We start from the raw sequence: 18,978 nt of genomic DNA, 5'->3' as shown, positions 1-18,978 counted from the left end.
TTAATGTAAGCTTTAGTGATTGAGTTTGATGAGTATGTAAAAAACCAATAAAATACCCATAACAAATAATTCTGTATAATCGAGCCACATTTAAAGTTTTCGTAGGTATACTGACGCGACTTTTACTAGTTTTATTACAACCAACTATCGAGGAAATCATATCCCAATGGTAGCAATAAGTTCATAGAATCAGGTTTAGTATGCGTCCCAAACTTCAAAACTGTAGAACTCGTGTAGTCGATGTGTTGATCGCACATTAATTCCATTCTCAGTTTCTTATCCATAGGCGCTATTACTATTTTTACGCAGAAGAGTTTTGTTCTGTTTTCGAGTTTAAACTTCGTTTTACTTGAGCATACGACTGGAATAATATACACTTTACGTCGAACTATCCAAGAATTCCAAGACTGTCTTGATTCAATCGATTTAACTTCTACTTCCAGTCGTAAAACTATGTATAGTAACGTGATGTCGTAAAACAACGAGACATCCAACGAAAGATCGCTGGGCACATCGCAATATGCGCCGTGACGCTTATTGTGAACAATAATAATAATAATACATAAACGTAGTGCAGAGTTTTTTTACAACGAATGTAAAACACAAACTCAGCGAAAAGACCAGAAAAAAAATTATAATGGTGGCGTTGTAGAAACGTGAAGAATGCAAACCTATATGGTCCTTATTATATTTTTATAATAACATCACGATTTCGTTAAATTGATTAAACTTTTGGTTTTTTCGAGATTATGACAAATCGAAATATTGTTCATACCTAATATACAAAATAAAATACCCTGAGATAGTAAGTTATCCATATAACATGGATCTTTATCTGATTCAAAAAGTATTCAAACTTGTCGCTCTGCCGTACAGTAGGTTACAAGTGGGTTACTGTAATGGATGGAATTAAATTTGAATCCAAAGATATTATAACATTGTATACGAAAAATGATTCCGAGCGAAGACGATTTATCTGTCTAGGATATATTATAGATTATTAAAAATTTTCAAATCTTAGATTTAAAAAGAAAATTTTTTATGAATTTCTATCTAAGATAATTTGAACATTGCCGTAATTTGTACGTATTTAGTCTATATTTGAACTTTAAATGCTTATAAAAAAAATCGTGCATACGAATTTTCAATATTTTTTAACTGTTAATGTTACAATGTGTTAGAAGCCTAGTATTAAATTTTTAAGCTTTTCTACCGAACAAATACATTTTTATCTATATTTATAGAAAAAAAAACTAAAAAAGTTGAAAAATTAAAATGTCAGTAAACAACTCAAAATAAATCTAAATATTTTAAAAATTTTATCAAATATAGAAAATGCCTATATAAACATTCAGTAAAAATATCAAGTATCTGCGGTCATTTGTTTTAGACTTTTAGAGTTACACCAAAATAAGAAAATCGCTAAATGTGAAATCCAGTGAAAATCCAATGTTGTAAAAATTAAATTTTCAAATTCTCATAAAAATTTAATTTGAATTTCCGGTGGACTTTTTATTTGTGATAAAGATTGACAAACTTGTAAGGAATCTTGTATTAAATGTTCAAATCTTAGATTTAAAAAGAAAATTTTTTATCAATTTCTAGCTTAAAATAATATGTGAATTTTCGTGGTTTTTACATAATATGTTGTCAACACTCAAACTTTGAATGCTTAAAAAAAAAAATTCTGACTATCTAATTCTTTTATTTTGCAACCGCTATTGTAAAAATATGTTAGGAGCCTTGTATTAAATTTTCAAATCATAAAATTAAAAAGAAAAACTTTTATGAATTTCTATCTAAGATAATTTGAACATGGCATTAATTTTTACGTATTTAGTCAAAATTTGAAATTTAAATGCTTATAAATAAAAATTGTGAATATATATTTCGTTTATTTTTCAATTGCTATTGTAAAAATATATTATGAGCTTTGTATATTTAATTTTGAAATCTTAGATATAAAATGAAATTTTTTTATGAATTTTATATAATTTACGAATTTTCGTGATTTTTACATAATATATTGTAAAAATTTGAACTTTAAATGCTTATAAATAAAAATCGTGACTATGTATTCCTTTTAATTTTGAAACTGCTATTGTAAAAATATGTTAGGAGCCTTGTATTAAATTTTCAAATCTTAGAATTAAAAAGAAAAACTTTTATGAATTTCTATCTAAGATAATTTGAACATTGCCGTATTTTTTACGTATTTAGTCAAAATTTGAACTTTTAATGCTTATAAAAAAAAAATCGTGTAAACAAATTTTAAATATTTTTTAACTATTATTGTTACAATGTGTTAGAAGCCTTGTATTAAATTTTCAAGCTTTTCTACCGAACAAATACATTTTTATCGATATTTATAGAAAAAAAAAAAAAAATTTGAAAAATTAAAATGTTAGTAAACAGCTCAAAACAAATCTAAATATTTTGAAAATTTTATCAAATATATAAAATGCCTATATAAACATTCAGTGAAAATTTCAAGTATCTGCGGTCATTTTTTTTAAAGTTACACCAAAATAGGGAAATCGTTAAAAGAGAAAATCCAATGTTGTAAAAATTTAAATTTAAAATGTTCATAAAAATTTAATTTGAATTTCCGGTGGACTTTAATTTGTGATAATGATTGAACAACTTGTAAGGAATCTTGCATTAAATTTTCAAATCTTAGATTTAAATAAAAAAATTTTTATGAATTTCTAGCTTAAAATAATTTGTGAATTTTTACGTATTTTGTCAAAATTCAAACTTTGAAAGCTTATTAAATAAAAATTGTGACCATGTGTTAAGAGCCTTGTATTAAATTTTCAAGCTTTTCTGCCTAACAAATACATTTTTATCGATATTAATTTTAAAAAAATTGTGACTATGAATTTATTTTATTTTTCAACTGCTATTGTAAAAATATGTTAGGAGCCTCATATTAAATTTTCAAGGTTTTTACCCAACAAATAAATTTTTATCGATATTAATTTTAAAAAAAAAACTAGTAATGATTGAAAATTTCAAATGCCTATGAATAGTTCAACTTAAGTCGAAATTTTTTGAAAATTGCATGGTCGATAGAATATACTTATATAAACATTTGGTGAAAATTTCATGTATCTAAGGTCATTTGTTTTAAAGTTAAATCAAAAACCAAAATCGATTTTGTCGAAAAATGAGTGTGCGTAAAATTTCCCGTTTTTCCCTTAATTTTTAGTTTGTTTTTCTCGATTATTTAGAAAAGTATTAAGAATTTTTTACTTTTGACCCTCAAAGTACCAACTAGATTCACTTTCTGATCGAACGAGGTACTGAAGTCAAAAATCGAAGCATTTTTACTGCCCCAAAACGTGATGACAGACACAAAAAAAAACACACATCATGGTAAAATCAATACATTCATCGTTCCGCTCAGAATCTAAAAAATCACTTATTATTTTGAATTTATTAACAATAATTGGGTATTTTATGTTTGGGATTGTGATATATACTATTATTCCATTGACAGCTTTTATGACGTGTTAAGACAATCAGACTATATATACAGTTCATTATATTTTAAATTTTCCATCTTTTAATAACATTTTACATTTGAATGTATTGAATAATTTTTAGAAGTAGCGAGGGAATGTATTCCTAGTGTGAATTATTCAGGACAAGAACGCGTTATACAGCTTAATTGCATTTTAATAAGTGCACTTATTTGCAATCTTTTAAATGTGATGAACTTGTTTAATGTATTTTAATAAAATCACAAAATACGGGTGAAAAAATACGATTTCAATTCATAATAATTAACATTAGGTATAATAGAACACAGTACAACTTGGCGCAAAATCAGTAGTTGATGCATTCATTGACAATAATTAGTTACAGTAGATGTTGAAGAAGAAAGTTTTGGTAGATAAGGAATCGTAATAAGTTAAAAGCATTAATTGATTATACCAGAAATTCCATTAAGTTTCTTGCAAATGAGTTTGAATCGAATATTTTTAATTAATTAAAATTTACAAATTTAATTTTGTGGTATGTATTATAGGCACCTTTTACCGATACAAAAAATATAAATCTTTGAAAAATAAGTTGTAAACAGTTATTAAGCCACAATCATTAATTAATAACTTTGATAAAATGTTAACTTGCAGAATTTCAGAATTATTCCGATGAACTTTGACATGTAATGTTTATCAAATAAATAAAATATTTTAGACGGTGTAGTACCAATATTTATATTTTTATAATCATTAATTATACTGTGCAACATCAATGCAATTTTTTCTTGGATAAAAAAATGTTATAAACATGAATAATCCCAGCTACGCGTGTTTAAAACACTCCTCATTAATAATAAACACTAAACCACTAATGTACAAATCTTAACTCAAACCTATATATGGGCGTATGGCATACAAATATATGGGGCAATGCCAAAATCTGAAACTTTAAAAAAATCTAAACGTTTTAAAATATTACTTTAAGAAAAATTACAAAATTTTCCCCCGTACATATCAATTCACACTCTCCACACCGACCTCCGTCTAAAAGACTAAAACCCGTCACAGATCTCCAAAAACAACTGAAAAACGAATGATTAAAAAGTAGCTAAAAAACAAAAATCAAAAAAAAATCAATAGGAAGTGTCACTACTGGGTGGCTTCTTCCAACGACTCGTTCATGTCACTGTAAATCAGTCATATTCATATTGTGCCTCAGGGTACAGATGGTATATTTCTTATAAAAATAAAAAAATAAAACAAAATAATTTCGTATCGTAAATGTATTTTTGAATAATTAAAATAAATTAGATTTTAATAATATCATGATACAGTCTTTGCATAGTTATAATAATTACATGATTATTATTTTTCAAACTTCTTTAGATGAGAGTAAAAGTATTTTTTATTTTTTTTTATATATAAAAATAAAAAAGAAGAAGCGAATATGTACGCAAATTTAATAGTACCATTTACCGATTTACTAAGTAGCATACTCGTATAAAGGCGTATAAGCACTTATATTACCTACTTATATTGGATGGTACTTATATACTATTTTCTATGTTGCAGTGTTCCAAACTATAAGGCACCTACTTTGAATACGTTTTGTGTGCCCTATAGCTCCCGAATGCTTAGCGTCTATATTCTTATACAATATAACGATTTTCGTATTGATTCGTAACTGTGAAGTTGGTTTGTATGTATTTTTTTTCTATTCGCCATTATATATATTATATATATATACATACCATTGCTGCGGCGCATTGGCATTAAACCATTTTCAATTGCACCCATTACCGAAGACAAATGTAAGCAAATCTGTACCTCCTCCGAAAATTTTCTTTTTTCTATTCCGTCTATAAAACGTTTTCGAGATAATATATACTTTTAATTTGTATGCGTGTGTCTCATATATTTTATAAGCGTACAACGGTCGCGCGTACAGAAATACAATCGAAGTACGTACATAAATAGTAAATACATAATACATAATTTATATATATATATTCCATATTGCTTCCACGATGAATCAATAAATATACACTTAGTATCACAGGGAAGAGGAAACGCGAGCTGCAGATTCCATTCAAGTTTAATTTCAGGCCATTGTTCGCGTACCGTGCACAATATTTCAAAACCTCTCAACCATTGACGAACTTTAAGTTTTTAGCTTCAATCTCATTTTGCGCCTTTTGATTCGAAAAAATTCAAGACCCACGACGAGATTGGATGATATCAGCGTAGACCGAGCTGTAGTACGCTGTAAGTACACCCGCCAGTTTCAAAGGGTTCTTATAACACGCGTATATTATGTTAGTTAAGCTGATGGTCGTTTGACGCACGAAATCCATTTTAGTGATATATAATTATATTTCGCAAAATACCATCAACGGATTTACTGAGAAAGGTAGTGGGTTAAATCTTAAATACAAATTTGTACTCAGAACAGCGCCAAAATTTAGTATCTACTATCTACGTTGTAAAAAATCGGCAAGCGTCTCGTATGACGTTTGTCAAAAGCTTTGATATCGATATTACACTTTGATAAGACCCAAACGCCGTTGTCAAGATTATGAAATAGGTAGGTACTCTAATTTGTTTATAGCGAGAATCGCAGCTTAGAAATGAAATTACAAATTTAATACATGATATTATTATTATTATTATTATTATTATTATTATTATTATATTCATACCTACCATGATTTTATAAACTAAGTGCCTACCAATACAATAGGGTTTTGCACAATATGGGCAAATTTTGGTGCTAATTATTGTAATGTCATAATGATAGTGTTATATCGTTAAACAGAACACGAACAATGTATTGTAATTATTAAATAAGGCTCGGATATGGTTATGACTTATTTCTGGGTGGCGAGCATGCTTGATAAATCACCCTGTACATTAAATTTGAGTTCATATATCAAGTATCTGAGAGTTCGCAGATATATAATGTTTTTTTTATTTGTAAACGCGAATAATACGACTCTAATCCGTTTGAGAGTGACGGAGCATCGGCGAAAAATAATAGTTTATGATATTATTATTATAATATCCGAACGATATCTCAATCATGTGTCAGTTATAACTCTGTTGCTGGTATGCACCTTAGGTTGTATAGCAAACAACATTAAGTTTATTGCAAACACGCATAATACGTGAGGAAAAGTAGGGAAAACCCCGATTTGAATTCCGTGGTGTGCAAGATTAGACGATTTATTTTCGTAAGTTACCCTCGTTGTACCGCAACGCCAACGTCTTACCCATAGCACTCATGGTTTTTTTTTTTTGTTATGTCTATTATTGTGTTTGTAAAACGCAAAACAAGTAAAAATATAAATTTCCGGATAAATTGCTTTGTGCAACAAAAACTTATGCGCGCTTACATTTAAATAATTGATATAAACAATATAATTATATTATATAACAGCAAGTGAAGTTATTAATGTATTTGAATTCTACGAGTGATATTAAATATTCAATAAACATTTTGTTTTTTGTATATATTTCATAATATTATTATGGATATTATTTTTTTTTGTTATCTACAACATCACATCAATACAAACCGGGATACAAACCAAATTTTTGTGACTATATACTAATCCAAACCAGTGAAATGTTGGTACATTGTAGGTACATAATGCTCCGAGACATACTGAGATGTTTAAATTTAGAATTTCAAATTTCAAAGACGTATCCCTATTATAAAGATAATAATGAATACCTAGAATTCTACTAGAAATACCAAACACTTGAAGAGGTATAAGTTGTTGTCAATTTATGACTTCAATGGAATTTAAGATCACGATGATTTAATTTGTACATAAATAATTCAAAGATAATTTTGTTTATTTAACCACGATTAGTAAAATATGTTATAGGCATGGCACTCTTAAAATGTTGGATTAAACACGTTTATACACTTCTGTGGGCCAATGGTTTGAATGAGATAATGGTCCATTGGGACTTACCAACCCATTCACAAAAGTATTCGAATAATTGCAAGAGATGACTTCTCGTTAAACGTATGTGTGTGTTTGTTTCTAACATTTTATTATTCTCTTTTTTCCTCTTCGTCAGTTATTGTATATTTTTTATTTTATTTTTTAAGAACACGTGACGACAAAAATATAGCTCAGATTTGTTGGAGAACTTTAAGCATATATTGTTTGCTATGAAGGCCCATTGAGACTTTGGATTTACAACAAACGAGTTCAACCAAGTTTGACCGATGGACCGGAAACTGCGAGTTAATTTATCCTACACAGAGTGGTTTAGATAAGCTTCCAGTTTTATACATGCAAAAGCAGTATAGTTATATGCATTTACAAATCATGATATTGGACATTTTTAAAACAAAATTCTATTACTATCCGACAATTTGTTGTTGAATAAATAATCTGAGTATAAGGAAACATATTTTATTTTAACTTTAAATGGTCCCAAGAACTAAGTTAACATTATAGCATTATTCTCAGATAATGTGTATAAAACTAGAATAATTTTAACAATACAATTTATTAAATAAATACACATAACTCATTTACATGCTTTAAGCACATCAATATTAAAATGCATGATCGAACCGTGTAATTACAATAATACGCCGTTACAAAAGTTATCAATAAAAAAATGTTAGTAAATTTACCAGGATTTAAAATATTTTCTTTTTTTTATTTCATTTGTTTAATTCATAAATCATAAAACTACTATTAGTTACTAGTTAATTTAAACACAAATATGTTTTAACACTGCTATACTAGTAACTAGTATTTCTGGTGTATGCTGTTCGTAAAAATGTAATTCATATTTTTAAAACTATTGAAATTTTTTTAAAGGTATAGTATAGGGCATTATGCTAACAATATTTTGAAAGAACTACGATGAAATATTATAATTTTAGTTATCATTTATCATAATCTTACATTGGTTGGGGTTACTTATACTAATCTAACTAATACACCAATAATTAATAAATAATATTATATTTACATTATTATTTAATTTAACACAATTTAGGCACGTGATGTTATTATGTAGATAGCTTAAATAACTCTTCTGTTAACAAACAATTTTAAACTGATTTTATCGAAACGCATCCATATAATAATTCATTATCATCAATTATTCATTAAATATAAAACACAGCTGTAGTTCAGTAATTTATCACGGATATAAAGTAAAACGGTTAAGTGCTTTACACTGTAATGAATCAAATACAGGATAATACATAATATTAGAGATATCGACTACTTGTAGTTCATTATGTTTTAATATTAATCTAATAACTCAGATATTTTAGTCAAAATTATGATAACTAGATAATAACTATTAATTTTTGGAGTTAGATTCAGTTAGTTTGCAGAACTTAAATTGTTTATGATAGCTTTTGTGTTAAATCATTCTATAATGGTTTGAGGTATAATAAATCTCCGTACTTGTTAAATTATGTGATTTGACAAATTTTAGTTTTAGCATGGCAATATTATTCTAAAGTATGAAAAACTTAAATGTTTTACAAAATATGCAAGTTAGATAGGTTTTATTGATGTGAAACATCAAATGCCTCATCGTTGCCATCAGTGGATAAAATTATGATGAAAAATGCAAGTTATATTAATGTTATGAAAACAAATGATAGTTACTGAATAAGAAATAAATATTTGATTATGTGCGGTAAATTTTGTATTTTACTGAAATTTCAAATAGTTTAAAGTGACCATAAATAATAGACTATACTATAGACTCTATAAACTGTAAAAAAAAAATATATATATATATATCAATTTAATTTATTATTGTTGATAATAGGTGTACTGTAACGTGCTTAAATATAAAACATTTAACCTTATCATTAATCTTCAACAAATATTTTTAAATATGGCTATATGTATATATACTAGAATAATATTTTCTTTTTGATATTAATAAAAAAAAAAATGTACAATCGTTCTTTTATAATGTACGATTAAATTTGATAACAGTTATTTTGTAGGGTTGTAAATTTAAAAATAAAATGTATGAAAATAATGTCGAGTATAAAACAAAAATAGCATGTAAATATTTTATATTTTAAACTGCGTATATTATATCGAATGACAAATGACGATGCGATGTTAAATTATCCTCAAGGGACAAATGTATGACGTTTTATGTTCACATTTCATATAATTTGAAAATCAGTAAAATTAGCTATATTATGGAGAATCATTGATAAGATAAAGCTGTATCAAATGGTACCTAAGTTGTAATGGATGCATTCAGATAAGCTTAATCGTCATAATTATTATCAAAATATAATATTGGAAAATAAATATTAGTTGGTGTCATTACTCATTTGACGGGTGTAATTTTTTTTTTTTTTTAACAAAATCAATTAAGTAAAACCTTTTTCATCATCAGCATTATTTATAACAAACTCATACTTTATTAGATAATTATATATTGCAATTTTTTACTTTGAGACTTGAGTTAATGCGCTTACTTTGTTTCAAAATATTTGATTAAACCAAACAAACCTATTATGAAGAAGAAAAAACCCCATGACTTTAAAATAATTTTAATTTTTATACTGTTGAAAAATTATAAAAAATCTATTGTTACAACAACAATATTATTTACCAAGTTTTAAGTGAATATTGGGATTTTTAGTATAAACGATAAATACAAAAATAAAAATAAATAATTATTAATAAACTCTGGCTCCTATCTATAATTTAATTTATTTACATAAATATCAGTGGAAAATTAATAATTTTTAATATTACCTATTGTAATATTTTATAATATTGGTAGGTTTTAAATAAGAAATATTCATCTTAATACTAATTAAAATATTGATACTTGATAGTTAAAGTATCAGTAAAAGCTTTTAAAACCTATTCTTTTTTACAAAAAAATGATACAATCTTTAAATTAAAAAACGTAAATTTTTCTGATGTTATAATAATATTGTCGATAATATTTTCTACTTTTTTAAATTCCTAATTAACTTTAAATAGCTTTTAGATACTTATTTATCACATTTATCTAATTCTAAAATGTAAAATATTATGTTTTTTACATACTCTGAATGATATTATATTGTTATACCTTTATCCGCATTCATTTAATTAATTTGCAAAGACATTAAAACGGCGTTTTAATTATTTTAATGGCAAATGGTGGACACTTTGGACATTGTAAAATATCAAACACGTAAGACGCGTTTAATTACAATGATTTGATTCTTTCATAAGTTAGTACCTACATTTTATGAATTCATCCACAGTGTTTTTCTATTATAGAACTTACTGATGTACTTAACTTATAGACTGGATATAGTAAAAATCAAAATCCAATAAAATAGGTCATTTTTAAATTACACTTATGAATAGGTAGTAACGTGGTAAACTGATAACTATAACGGATAATAAAGCAACGTGTGAGGTCCTCCTATAAACCATGCATGGATTTCAGTATAGTAAATTAAAATATTAAATAAAACAAAATATTTGAAGTTAACAAAAAGACTTAACAATTAAGAGGTATGTTAGGCCAGATAATTATTTTTAAATTATTTTAAAGTAAAATAAAACCAAATGTCATAGTCTGAATAGTTTTTATGTTGTAAATTGGTTTACGCTCATCTTAAATGTTATTCAAAACTTAGGAAATTCTTAGTTATTAGTGTTACGTTGAAAGAAAATATTTTACTATACATAGGCAGAAGGTTTGTTTTTAATTCAAATTTCAAGTAAACAGATGAGAATAAAACGTTTAAACACTTAACTGTTTTTTTTTTTTATTTTTTTTTTTTATTAGCTATTAGTTGAAACTATGATAGCTCGACAATTACGATTGTACAGATACAAAATTAAACTTTACAATTATATGATATAGACTAAAATGTTACAGTAATAATATGAATTGAAGACCTATAGGTACATTAATTACATTTACATACTGGCAATTAAAAATATTTAAAATTCAATTTAATTATGTGATAAGAAAGGTATCAGAGTATCGGACTATAGAACAATCTGTTTATTTAGAACAGCTGAAAGGAGCGTAATGAGGGGAGTGATTAAAGAGGAAAGTTCAGATAAAAATTTAGTTAGTGGATTTATCAATTGCGTGGATATTGACTTAACTGTTTAAATGTTAACATATTTACGTTCTAATACTTTGAGAATATTATGCTACCAAACTATTTTGTTATAAATGAAAGTAAAAACAATAGAAAAGTATTGGCTAATAATTATACTTGTTGTCAATATAAATAAGTAAGCTCTTAACCTTTATGAATAGAATTACACCAACAAATTATTTAACATTTAACTGAAATATTTATAGTTTTAATTTTAAAAAAAAAAATATATTTAAAAAAATGGATATGATGGTTTTTGACGTCAAACTTTTATGGTATTACTATTTATTTTGAAATGTTCGATTAAAAATTCGTTCATGAAAAAAACATAATAATGAATAAATATAAAATATTCATGAATAATTGAACATCAGTTTTAAATTTTAGAATTATTATCATAATATATAATTTATAAAATTACAATGTTACCAATGTTACCATACATTTTCTTAATAATTGTACTGTAGATTTATACCATTTTAAATTTACTTTAAACGTATTTGTACAATATACATATTATGTGATTTAAAATGATCTATAAATATATTTTTATATCTATTGGTTTTATGAATTACATTAATATATTAGTCATAATAATTAATTTGTAAATATTTGTACCCATTATAAATCAGTACCTACAGATAGAAGTTTATGTTTTTGACAAAATAATTATTGGTTAGGTTTGGTAATGTTTTTTTTTTATTATTATTATATTATTTTACTTAGGTATTTATGCTTAATTAAAAATGTTTAACTGATTCTATTTTTATTTTTTTGTGTAGGTATACAATTGTATCATAATATTATACAAGAACGTTTATATAATATAATATTTTGATAATATTATTATTATATAATTCTACTTCCAAGAATATTGTTGCCATATATTTTATATTTTAAGTGTAAGTATAGTGAGAATGTAATATTATTATTTAACTAATTAAATTATCATGACAAACACAAGTTATTACAATAATAATTCAACTTAATAAAATATTATGATTTTTTTGGAATACTAACAGAATAATAATTAACACCTTCATAATATAGAATTAATATATAGGTACCTAGGTACCTATAATATTATAATGTTATTAATAAATAATGCACATTTGCACGGAAGGCACTGAATTGCATACTCGATGCGCCGTTCTACAAATTGAATTCGTTGAAAATCATATTCCAACATTTACAGTGTAATATTTTGAAATTCGATTGTCAATAAATACCGGAAATTGAAATTAAAAAAAAAAAATGAATATACAACAATATTATCAAATATAACACTGACATTATTATAAAAAATTCTAATTACCAATTCAAATGTTTAAATCACGGATTCAAAATTTTATACTTCATTGAGCACAATATTCACATATTATGTTATATTAGATATAAACACAGTATTTTTATAAAAATATTATCATAACATTCAAGTACATAGATAACAATAAAGAACAATTTTTTCCATAATTATATATCCGAGTTTGTTTCAAATTATCTTGTGTTATTCTACCACACCAATATAGTTTGTTCCAACAAATTTTGATTTATTCACATGTAATTACACATGCGGTGTCTTAACTCGTGACTTTGACAAATTTAATTTTTTGTTTTTTAAATTTATCATATTGTGATGCAACATTTTTTAATCGTCATAATGTTTAGTAGGTATTTTATTTAGAGTTTTAATTGACATTTTTATTTTTATATAATTCAAAACAAAATATGTTTGTGAAAACATCGATACATGCAATTCAAATTTTGGAAGATTGGTTAGTTTGGTAGTTACAAAGTATTTAATGTTAAGATGATTGGAGCTATATTTTTGTTGGAGGTGTCAATCCACCTTAAGATAAAAGCTTAAAAAATGATTTTTTGAAAAGACATCGAATAAAAAATTATACTTCCAAAGTTATACATTTTTCAAATAATAAACACATAAATTGATCACCTTTTGACTTATTATGCATTATTCCAGGTTCTTAAGTAGATTAGATGAATATGTGTTACAATTATGCATAATTACATTAATTACACATGTGTGAATTATTTTAGTAGTGCCAACACATTTTGAAGTAGAATAAAAATTGCTATCATAAACTTGATGGTGGTTAAATAGTAACACAATACCAGTCTTTTCAGAAACATCTATTTTGTTTTGTTGTTGTTATTGTTGTTGTTCAAAAACTATTAACCTTAGAGACTATAAACTATTCTCTTTTTCGTATTTTTTTTTGTATGAACAATTAAAAATATTTAGACTAATTTTAACTTTTAAATGTATGATACCATTCTACAATACTTAAGATTTAAACTTAACTGTGAGGTTATATAATTGAATAAAAATATGATATAATAATATAATAATATAATATTAGCTTTAATTTGTCAAAATATATTTGAATTAAGTATAAATACTTTATATTTTACGAAAACAATTAATTACTTATTTTAATACAATACATATTAAATAATAAATATACTATAAAACATCCTTAGATTAAAGGTCCAGATACACCATCTTCGCTCAGAATCAATTTTCATAATCACAACATAAATTATTATTGTTTTGAATTAAATTAAATATAACTATTTTCACTATCTAAAAGATAATTATTACAGTTACATTGTAATAGGTATCTGTATGTTTATTTAATTTATAAAATAAAATTCTACTTGCATACCATAACTGATGTACACACAAACTATTATGACTAAAAAATATTTATTTTAATTTTTTTTCACTGTTCTGTCATCTATATTTCAAGCTAAAGTTTCTACATAAAACATTTTGCATTTTGTCAGTTCTATGTCAAATGAAGAATAAAACCACATTTTTCAAAAACTTTTGTACATGAGTATTAAATATTGTACACACATATTTTGAACCTCAGGGTGGACCACATCACAAGAAAGTTTCTCACCCGTGAGATAAAAACAGTTCAGATAATATATTTATTTATATATTTATGAAACGTGATGTCCATTTTTATATTTCTATATATTGATATTACGTGTTAGATCTTTTATTTTTTTATCTAAAATTACATCGTAACTTTACACTTCGTATTTAACAGATATCGATACACCCCAGACCACATCATTCTTTCAAATACAATTTATTGTTTCGTTTTTTGGATACTTCTACTTTCTTGGATGTTTTTTTTTCTATAAAATTTAAATTGTTCTGACCAAATTTTGGTTTTATTTTTTAAATTTTATACTTTATTGGCATTATTATTTTGTTTTTTATTAAAACTTACATTTAAAGTTGTTATGCTCAAATATAAGTTACACTTATGATGTTTTCAATTGTTGTAAATACCCACCCATTATGATTTTTTTTTTTTGTTAAAATATTTAATCAACGGACACGTACGAAAAATGAAACCTTAATAATAACCGTTTTGCCAGCTGGCGGTTTTAAAAAGTAATCAGAAGTCAAGCCATTTCTTTGGCAAAATTTTCACCGGACCTGTACTCGGTGTGAAAAACTTTGAGCATTAACGCCGACACCTTGTCGTTGTATTTCGAGTAACGTCCAAAATAATAATATAGGCTATAATTTTAAAAATACGTTTTACGCGGAATCAAGGTGTTTGACTTCTACAGAAAATAATTATAACATTCACTGGTTTTTGGTGAACTTTATTTCGGAACTAATTTAAAAATACATTCTATTTTTAGAAATTCAAAAAAATAGATAGGTGCACATTCAGACTAGAGTAAAATTAAAATAAAGTCATTATGCGTTTATAGTAAGAATTTTACCATTTTAATTGTGTCCTATGTAGAAAATAATAAATAAATAATTTGATTTATTGTAACTATTAAGAAAATTATATCATACCAATACAATATTTTAATTAAAATAAATAGTTATATAAAAATAGCTACTTTTTCAATAAAAATTCAACTAATATAAGTAATAATAATTGTGTGGAAATTGATGATTTTTAGTAATAGAAACATATAGCACCGTAAGATATTTCATTCAATCGAAATAATTGTCTATAAGTATGAGATTTCAGCATTCGATTGGTAGCGCATAAAACAATCCATGAAATATTTTTCATGTCAAAATAATATTATAAGAATATCGACAGTTAGCTCTGCTTTTACGATTACCCAAGATTCGACGACGTCAATAGATATCTACTTATATTAATTATGCAATTATTTATATTTATTATATATTTTGCATATTATTAAAATTATTATTGAATTACCTAGTTAGGGGGGAAAAAAATTACATGTTTTATACTGTGGTCAAAGGTGCACGACAAAAAGACGAATCGAAAACGATTTATCAAATGGGTACCACTAAATCGATACCAATGTGGTCATTAATGAGCTCACATGGGTACAGTATTTTAATCGTTGGTTGGTTTCCTATTTATTATATTATGGTTCATGACATTATTATACTATAATAATAATAATAATAATAATATAATGATTAACACACACCTGTTTCGTCGTCCACGATGGCCGCAGACGCCTTGTTGGGCACTCCACCACTGCCGCTGTCCACGAAGGCACGGACCGCGACGATCTGCAGACATCCGATGGCGCAGATCACGAGCACAGCCGTCTTCATGTCGCGCGATCCTCGTGATCTTTGTCGAGAAAAAGGATAAAAAAAATAAAAATAAAAAGCTATAAAACCGTTATTTCGCGGGAAAAACGCACCGATCGTTTGCAAACAGATAAAAAATGTCTCATAACATCGAAAACAAAAAATAAATAAATAAACAAAACAGACGCTAAAAATACCCTCGTGGGGAGGGTTCGGGAGTCAAGTCATCGCTCCGGAGGCGGATACGCGTCGTAATACCGTATGGTTTCCTCGGGTAGGTACCTGGGAGGCGGTCGTCCGCGATCGCTAGTCCGAGAGGCGCCGGGCGAAGAGCGGTAAACGCGACGACGACGACGACGACGACGAATGACAAAAATCGGAACAGTTTAGATCACCAAAAATTATTGCGATTGTTGGACGCGCTAAGACGACGACGGTGGTGGTGGTTTGGCGCACCTAATATTATTTTTATTAACAATATAATAAATAACAATAATAATTGTAAACACGCGCGCGTGGCGCACACACGGCAGACACAGACAGCGGAGCAATGTGCGTCGATCACCGGTCGCCAGATGACTGCTAACCACCCGATCCGGTCGTATACGCGGAGTGGTCGTCGTGTGTGCTCGGCAGTGGCGGCAGCAGAGCGCGCGGAGACTTCGTCGTCGTCCACCGCAGCGGCGGTGTCGGCATTCAACGCGTGTACCATTCGCCGCCGACCCGCCGGGGATGTACCGCCACACGAGTTGTACGACTTGTCGACTTACCTATAATAATAATAATAATAATAATATGATACATATTATTATTATAAGCGGCACAGCGCTGTGTGTATGTGCTATCAATCATTCGGATCCGGGGGGGGTATTTGGGGTCGCGATCTCCCCACCCACATCGAAAGTCAGCGGCGGTCTGCAGTCGGCAGATTGTCCACCGGAGATTATATTATAGTTTATACCTCCATAGACATTTTGATCAAGTGACGTGGTAATTATAATTATTATACGCATTATAATTATTACAACAATTTTAGAATTATATTGTGAATATAACTAACTTTCATTACCTATTTATCTTACTTTTATCTTTATTAATATGATGATCATAATAATTTATCCCCATTTATCTTTCAAAAGTGTATCTATTGAAATTCTAATTTAGAAATTTCAAATATACTTAAAAGTATATTTACTTTGATTATTTACCATTTAACGATAAGTGTCATATCTCGTATGTACTATTTTATTTGATTTAAACGAACCACTCCTTAGTCCTTTTTTGCTGTAAATTATAAACCAGATGATATTTTTTTTTAAATATTGATAGACCTAAATCAAATTTAAATTTTTTTTGAGAAATTTAGTTGCACTTTCACACCATGTACCAATAGTGATACATTTATAAAATAATATGACAGGGGAGAAGATGATTTGAAAATTATAGTAGGTACTATTTTTTTTATTTTATGAATATAATAAAAACACTAGACTAAATATGTCTTAATTATGTATAACCCATTAACAAGTCCTAAGGATAATTTATCTTTAGTACCCATATTATTTTTTATTACATAAATATATCTTATTAGTTATTAATAATAATAAACATTAATACATTAAAATACCAATTTATTATATAGGATAATTTACTATTTTAACAACAAACACTAATTAACTAAAAAACTGTTATTCGACGTTTTTTGAAATATTCATTTTACATTGTTTAAATTCTCGACCAAACAACGTTTTTTACCTTATTTTATTGTTATTTCATATTATTTTCTGAGTTTTTAGTTGTTTCGAATGATGTTAATATAAAAGTAAAAGTAAAAAGTATAACATTTTATTTTATGGCGACGTGAAATAATTTTTTATAAAAAAAATGTTAATACCTATTGCTAGTTGAGATAAGTATAATCAATCAATATCAAACTAGAAGACCGGTGATGACGAAATATTTGTTCTTTCCAAATCACAAACTATTTTGTATTATATTACAGGATATAATAAAATAATAGTCTACAATATCACAATGATAGTAGACGATTGTTATACACGAAATACATTATTATTATTATCGACGTGTTATAGGTATATTTAATGATCTACGCTTCTGTAGGTCCAATCTGAATATCACAATTGAAGATATAGAAAAATAAAATGTATAAATTATGCATGGACTATAAAACTACGCCATTTAGAAGGTACAAAATGTTATCAGATGCTTAAAGAACATAGGTAGCTAATTTTCCACCCAATGTAAATATGTCAGTATAGCAATTAACTGCAATATTGTTTTGAAGATGCCTAACTGGTATACTTTGAACTCTATTGCTATATACATCATCTTGTGCCACCGAACGAAACGCATCAAACGTTTTTTGGTAAGTAGACGAAAAACGATGGTGTGTTATATTATTTTTAATATTTCTAATTGTATTATTCTCATCTCTCGAGAATCAATTATAATTTTTTATAATTATTTGATCGTGGAACGTGGCTATCATCATGATTATTTAGATGTACTTAAACGTTTTAAACGTCTTAAATGTCCTAAACTGTTTTCAACGTAATAACTACATATTATCTTATGTTTAACTATAAATATGTTAAGGCTGTATACCAATATACATTTTTACTTTCAATTTTCATTTTAATAATAAATTACAATTTTTGTTTTTTTTAATCACCGTTTCCGTTGATTTATCAATAGTACATCATTCAATGTGCACAGAAATAATATTTAAATAGATTATCTAAAATATAATA

At 26.5% G+C, this 18,978-nt stretch overlaps 1 protein-coding gene across 1 annotated transcript in view; it reads right to left on the bottom strand.

Annotated features, from left to right (window-relative positions):
• Positions 1–16,799, bottom strand: part of LOC107164968 (contactin-5-like) — a 468,396-nt gene extending 451,597 nt beyond the window's left edge. The window contains exon 1 of the mRNA XM_089215856.1: positions 16,099–16,799. Coding sequence (XP_089071982.1) covers positions 16,099–16,228 — 130 coding nt within the window. The 5' untranslated portion in view covers positions 16,229–16,799. The remainder of the gene's footprint in view (positions 1–16,098) is intronic.
• Positions 16,800–18,978: the final 2,179 nt, after the last annotated feature.

Source organism: Diuraphis noxia, unplaced genomic scaffold (genome assembly GCF_037042655.1).
Source record: "Diuraphis noxia isolate RWA-SAM2 unplaced genomic scaffold, SU_Dnox_SAM2 contig0001, whole genome shotgun sequence".
In the NCBI taxonomy this organism is placed as follows: Eukaryota; Metazoa; Arthropoda; class Insecta; order Hemiptera; family Aphididae; genus Diuraphis; species Diuraphis noxia.
The sequence above is the reverse complement of the archived record's forward strand: the minus strand, read 5'-3'. Positions and strand labels throughout refer to the sequence as shown.